This window comes from Betta splendens, chromosome 5 (genome assembly GCF_900634795.4).
Source record: "Betta splendens chromosome 5, fBetSpl5.4, whole genome shotgun sequence".
Classification (NCBI taxonomy): domain Eukaryota; kingdom Metazoa; phylum Chordata; class Actinopteri; order Anabantiformes; family Osphronemidae; genus Betta; species Betta splendens.
In genome coordinates this window covers 20,000,235-20,005,898 of record NC_040885.2, presented here as the reverse complement: position 1 = coordinate 20,005,898, position 5,664 = coordinate 20,000,235, and the positions used below count along the sequence as shown (strand labels likewise).

Here is a 5,664-nt window from a genome sequence, read left to right as displayed (position 1 = left end):
CAGGAAGCCTCTGGCTCCTTGTCGTGTACTAGACGAAGGCTGCAACCCTGGTGCACACAACGGGCTGAATAAATGACGCGTCCCTCATCGCTCTGCAGATGCACATCAGGAGTTCAACATTCTGAACCAGCTGCTGACGATGCGCTGCTGTGGTGCATTGTGGGTTGTAAGTGTGACTGATACCTGTCAATCGTTATTTGAACACCAGCGGGTGTAGCTTCCGAGTTAAACTACGTGAACACGTGGCTGAAGCTCATGGCTGCGCCTGTGAGCCCAGAATGAGGTTGGTGCGTGGGGAGACGAGAGCAAGGCGATTCATGGCTGTGCTGCTGCAGCTCCAGCTCCTGCGGCGTCCTACGCACTGATCTGTGTGTGTTTACTGTCGCCTCCTTTCCCTCATTTACTCTTGGCAGCACTTCGTCCCATTTGATAAAAAACGAAAAGTCATGAAAGCTGAAAATTAACTGTTTTCAAACAGAAAAGATGTAAATTTAAAGAAATGTGTTTTACTGTATAGTGCAGATAAAAGAAAAGAGGCCCTGATGAACCCACAGTGAAGGTCTCACAGCCACCACTGTGGGCACCCCTGGCCTCTACTGGGCTCTTTGGGACCTGGATCATGCGTGATGTCAGATTCATCGTGTTACGTGTTGACGAGCAAGCACTCATCTGTTGTGTAAAGCAGGTGGATGTGCACAAACCATCTTTAATTCCAGACACTCAAACGGAGCCTCGTCACCAACAGGTTCTGTCTGACAGACCTTGATCGTTCAGTAATTTATTCATACATGGATTTTCACGCAACGTCGGCCACTTCAGGCATCAATAATAGAACAGTGTAAGAATTAACATTTCATTAGCTCATTTCCCCTCAGACAAGGAAAATAACAGTATATAAATGAAATCACAGTTTGCAGCGCTCCTACAGCGACATCACGGCAGAGACAGCAGGTTGACCTCGTAGCATCCGTCCACCTGAGGCAACAGGCCACAGAGAAACGCTTAGAAAAACAACCTGAGGACAAAGACTGAGCTCAGTAACGGGATGCTCACATCGAATCGTCCGATGGAGGCTGTGGTCTGGCTGCTCTGCATCACCTCGGTCAGAGCCCACATCTGCTGGATACTGGAGGAGACGGTCTGGGGGTGTGGGAGGCCCTGGGAGGAACATATGTGCCCAACGTCAATGCTTTTAAAAGATGTGTGTTTCTAAAAAAAAAAAGATCAGCTCAAAAGCAGGCGACTGCGCTTTGCACAGCTTCATGCATTAGTCAACATCAAATGACAGGAAACAAGAGAATGCTGCTGTTGGTAATCATTTATAACCAAACATAAGCACCTCTAGATTAGAGTGTTGATCAACCAGGGTCAGGTCAGAAAGCCAGTCAGAGACCTCCTTCTCCGGATCCTGCAAAGCAGAACAGCATAGGTGACATCTGAAGCAGGAGTGGTGGGTGGTGCCGTGGGGCTGGGTCGGCGCTCACGCACTGGCTGGCTGCGAGGATAGATCTGGATCTCTTCTAGGCTGAAGGTCATCCAGGCACAGGACGGCTGTCTGAGGATCAGCCGCACGGACGCCACGTGATCAGGCTCCACCTGCATCTGTAAAATCCAAACCCAGGCACATTCCAGAAAGGAGAAAACCCGCTCACGAGCTCCAAACACCCACTCACACATTGCCAATGTCCTGAAATATGACGCACAATAAACCATAACGATAAATGCACCAACGTCAACTCTGCTGGTTAGGTTTCGTTAACCAGGTAACGAAGCATGTTCCCCGCTCAGAAGCCAGAGCCTCATAGAACAGCAAAGGACCAGGTCTTCTGCCTGTGGCTGCAGGTCCAGCATATTACATAGAAACATTTAGCCGCTGTGAGACTTTCTGCGTGTTTTAGACGCTGGTATCACGTAACCTGTATTAAATCAGACCCCAGGTCAGATGATGCCTCAGTTCCCGGCCACGTACGTGCGTCCTGTGGATGGAGCAGTAGTCCTGGGAGCCTCGCTCAGTGTGGGGGTTGTCCATCAGAGGCAGGTCTCTGACTGCTGTGCACCACTTGGCCGGGGCCTCCTGCTCAGGGCTCCTTCTCAACAAACGCACGGTCACGTAGGCTGTGTAGTAGTTCTTAAAGGTGATTTTTTCTATCTGAAAAACACAGACATCACACAGAGTAGCAAGAATAACTGATTTCTGTGCAGACTTCACATGTGGCGTGTTTCAGATTGGATTAAATTGGAAACACATCTTTAGAGGTGAACCTGTGTTTCAGGAGCACGGCTGTGCTCTGTAATGGGTCTTAACCTGTTGTTGTAGAAACACTGACTCTGCCAAATCACGGCATTAACATTAAAACCTGAAGAGAGAAGCATCAAACAGAGAAACGTCTGAAGCTCTGAGCCAACGAGGAGCCACTGTGCATGAAAATACTGCTTAATTAGGACTAAATGCCGAGAAGTAGGTCAGAGCCCAAAAACACAGGAACGCTCTTTATATTTAACCAGTGGTTAGTGTGTGTGTGTTTTCTGTCTAATTAGGCTGCGCCGCTGGGAGACGCCAGGAAACACAGATGCTGAATAACATCAGCACTGAGGGGAAAACAGTACTTTGAGAAATCTTTTTTTTCTGCACACTGACTGAAAACACAGAGCTGAGCGCCCCTTCACGGGCGCAACGAGCACAGGAGCAGCCACATTCACCAAGCTTTGCTTTGGTCCTTTTACTAGAAATGTCTCAGTTTATGGGTCAATCTAGTCCCACCCTGAACCCCCCATGTTGCCGTGACAGCTTCTTACGTTAACAGACTTTCCAAAGGGAAGGTTGACGTCCACAACACACACTCCGGACGGAGCCGTGTCCGTCGTAGCATCTCCGACCTGCAGGTGGACGGCGGCTTTGACGGTGCAGGTCACGGGCTGCGCATCAGCGCCTCCGCTCATCTTCTGGGAGAGATGAACTCAGCTTCCGGCCTGAATGGAACCCACGTACACAAGAAAGTCTGGATGGAGTGAGTGAAAAGACAGCAGTGAGCTGGACGACTCTGAGTGGATGAGCTACCACGGACAGCGACACGTGAACGCAGCACCGGTCTGTCGTTCATGCGCTGATGTCGCAAAATGCTAGCGCTGATGCTAACGTGCGTTAGAGACAGCACGACAGACCGGAGAGGGCGGGAGTGAGTGAAGGGAGGAAGCGCGTCACGCGACGCTGCTTCGGTCCAATTTGTTTCGGTACCTACCACACGGTGCCGGACAGGAGTCGTCGTCTGTACACGTCCAGTACAACAGGAGAAAAACTGATGCTAAGAGGCTAAAGAGCGCAAACATGCGCGTTAGCCCCCATTGTCACCAGGGCGACAGAGTCTTAAAGGGCCAGCGGCAAAGCAGCGCGCTGAGGCGCCGCCATGTTGCTACGGGGAGACGTGCAGGCTAAAAGAGACGTCACTCGTGACGTTACGAGAGGCGTTAGACTCTGAATTGAACTGTATGATTTATTGATCTAATATCTGTTTAATCAACTGTTAAAAAGCTTTCATTTTAAAACTGTCTCAGTAGTTTGTATAGCAAGGAATTTGATTTGGCCCTACTTTGTCTGTTCTACTGAGAATTATTAACATGTGTATTTTTAATTTTTTACACTTTATCAGTATTCTTTTTTATCAAGTTGTTGATAAAAGTCACATTTGTGGTCATTGCACTTCTTGCTTCTGGGGTTCTTGCTTTATGTGAGTGTTCAGCTCAGACCCAGCTGTGGGGAAGAAGCTGGCTCTGTGTCTGGTGGTTCTGGTGGCTATGGTTCTGTGAGACCTGCCTGAGCGGAGGACCTGCCTCGATTTATGTGCACGGTGTGTGGGGTCAGCAGTGATGCTGACAGCCCGTTTCCTGAGTCTGGGCCAGTACAGATGCTCAATAGAAGAAAGCTCAGTCCCGATGATCGTCTCTGCAGTCTGTGTTTGTCCTGTTTGGAGGCTGAACCAAACCACACAGTGATGGAGGTGCAGAGGACAGACTGAAAGATGGCCGTGTAGAAGGTGGTCAGCAGCTCCTGGGCAGGTTAAACTTCCTGAGCTGTACATATTTTGACCTAATGGTCTCTGAGGTGTTGTCACAGGCACTGGCAGCAGAGGGCAGACTTGCTCCACGAGTTGACAATGAGCCCGGTGATGTGATAAAATTTAGGCCTCCCCTCCAGCAGCTCATCGCCCCACTCACACCTCACATCCCATCTCAGACCAGTGATTTATGCTCGTCCCGACCAGGCACTATCTCCTGTCAGAGTGAGATTCAGGTGTGCAGCTCCAGGACCATGGACAGACAGCACAACTTTATCAGTCAGCTGCAGGAATCAGCTGCTGTTTCTCCATGTATTGATCTACCTCCAAAACTGGGTTTTCAGATTGTTTCATATCAGTTCTCAGCAGGACGCAATGATGCATGTGAGCACTTAAGTCCTTAATAAGCCTGAACATAATGATTTCACAGTGATTGAAGCTAAACTCAGACACTCAGACATGAACCGATGCTGTTATATCATACAAAGGATGACATTTGGTATATTTTACATACGATCAGAGCTGATCTTTCCTGCTCCTTCGTTTTGAGGCAAAGGGTTTTGTTCAGGTGTGACTGTGGGTTCTCTTTCGGTCTCTCCTCCTTAAGACTGATGCTGCACTGACCCCATGTAACGTGGCTTACAGCCTGAGGCCCTGCAGATGTGCAGCAGTACTAATAGCGGGAGGACACTCATGCTGATGCTGAAGTGTTTCAGAGGGTTCTATAGAAGAGGAGGCTTTCTCCGTCATCCAGAATCTGGCCTGCCGTGGTTAAGTACCTCTAGGTGAACCTACACATGGCAGCAGAGCAGCTCCTGCCTAATGTGAAGATGCTGAAACCAATCAGCAACTGAAATACACTGACTGATGCGGCCACTGAAAACGTGTGACTGTCATGTTAGATGGAAGCTAATTGAGTGATCGTCAGCCTCCACTACATTCAGCTTCCGCTCAGCGTCTCCTCCAGGTGTTGCTATCACTCCAGCCCTGAGGCATCACAGCATCTCCCTCCTCAGCACAATGACACACATTCATGCTTTCTGTCGATGGTGTTTAAAGCAGGGCCCTCGGATCAGTGTGCGTAGGAAGCTGGCACCGCCTGTTCCCCTGAAGGAACAATCCCCTTCTTCCAGCTGAGGAGCTGCAGGGCCTCAGCCACGTCCAGTGGTTTTATCTCTGAGACCCACACCCCTGCCCTGGCTGCCTCCTACTCTGCGCTGGGTTCAGCCCTCTTTCATCTTTCTTTCCTTTCTTCATGTCTTCTCGTGTCAGTCTGTGTGTCTGTTGGCCAGTTGTAAACACCATCTCTCTGGTTTCCCAGTGATAACAACCTGCTTATTTTAAGCCAGACAGACAAACCTGGATGGTGCTAATGGAAAATCTGAAATGTTATGTTCATCCCTCCACTCAGAGTCTGGATCCGTCCCTCCTGCTGGGTAAAGCACCTTTGAGACTGCAAGTTCAGGGAATTCCTTGGCCCAGTCCATGATGTCTCTTCCATGAAAGGCACTATTGCAATGGTGCCTCAGAGGAAGCTCACATTCTGATGAAAACAAGGTCCTGGTTGGATTTAACATAGTTTAGGTGATAAAAGATCTAAGGTGAAAAAAAT

General features: G+C 49.3%; 1 protein-coding gene across 1 annotated transcript; it reads right to left on the bottom strand.

Annotated features, from left to right (window-relative positions):
* Nucleotides 1–762: 762 nt before the first annotated feature.
* On the bottom strand, nucleotides 763–3,432 carry nicn1 (nicolin 1). The gene is made up of 7 exons (XM_029152078.3): nucleotides 3,240–3,432; nucleotides 2,797–2,999; nucleotides 1,970–2,149; nucleotides 1,489–1,602; nucleotides 1,340–1,408; nucleotides 1,054–1,158; nucleotides 763–975 (listed from the first exon to the last, which is right to left on the bottom strand). The coding sequence occupies exons 2-7, from the start codon at nucleotides 2,938–2,940 to the stop codon at nucleotides 934–936; spliced, it is 654 nt and encodes a 217-aa protein (XP_029007911.1). The 5' UTR covers nucleotides 2,941–2,999; nucleotides 3,240–3,432; the 3' UTR covers nucleotides 763–933.
* Nucleotides 3,433–5,664: the final 2,232 nt, after the last annotated feature.

Coding starts and splice junctions, on each gene's coding strand:
- nicn1 (XM_029152078.3), bottom strand. CDS start 2,940: ATGAGCGGAGGCGCTGATGCGCAGCCCGTGACCTGCACCGTCAAAGCC. Junction 1,409..1,488: donor TCTATCCTCGCAGCCAGCCA/GTGCGTGAGCGC, acceptor TCTGCTTTGCAG/GATCCGGAGAAGGAGGTCTC. Junction 1,159..1,339: donor ATCAACACTCTAATCTAGAG/GTGCTTATGTTT, acceptor TGTTCCTCCCAG/GGCCTCCCACACCCCCAGAC.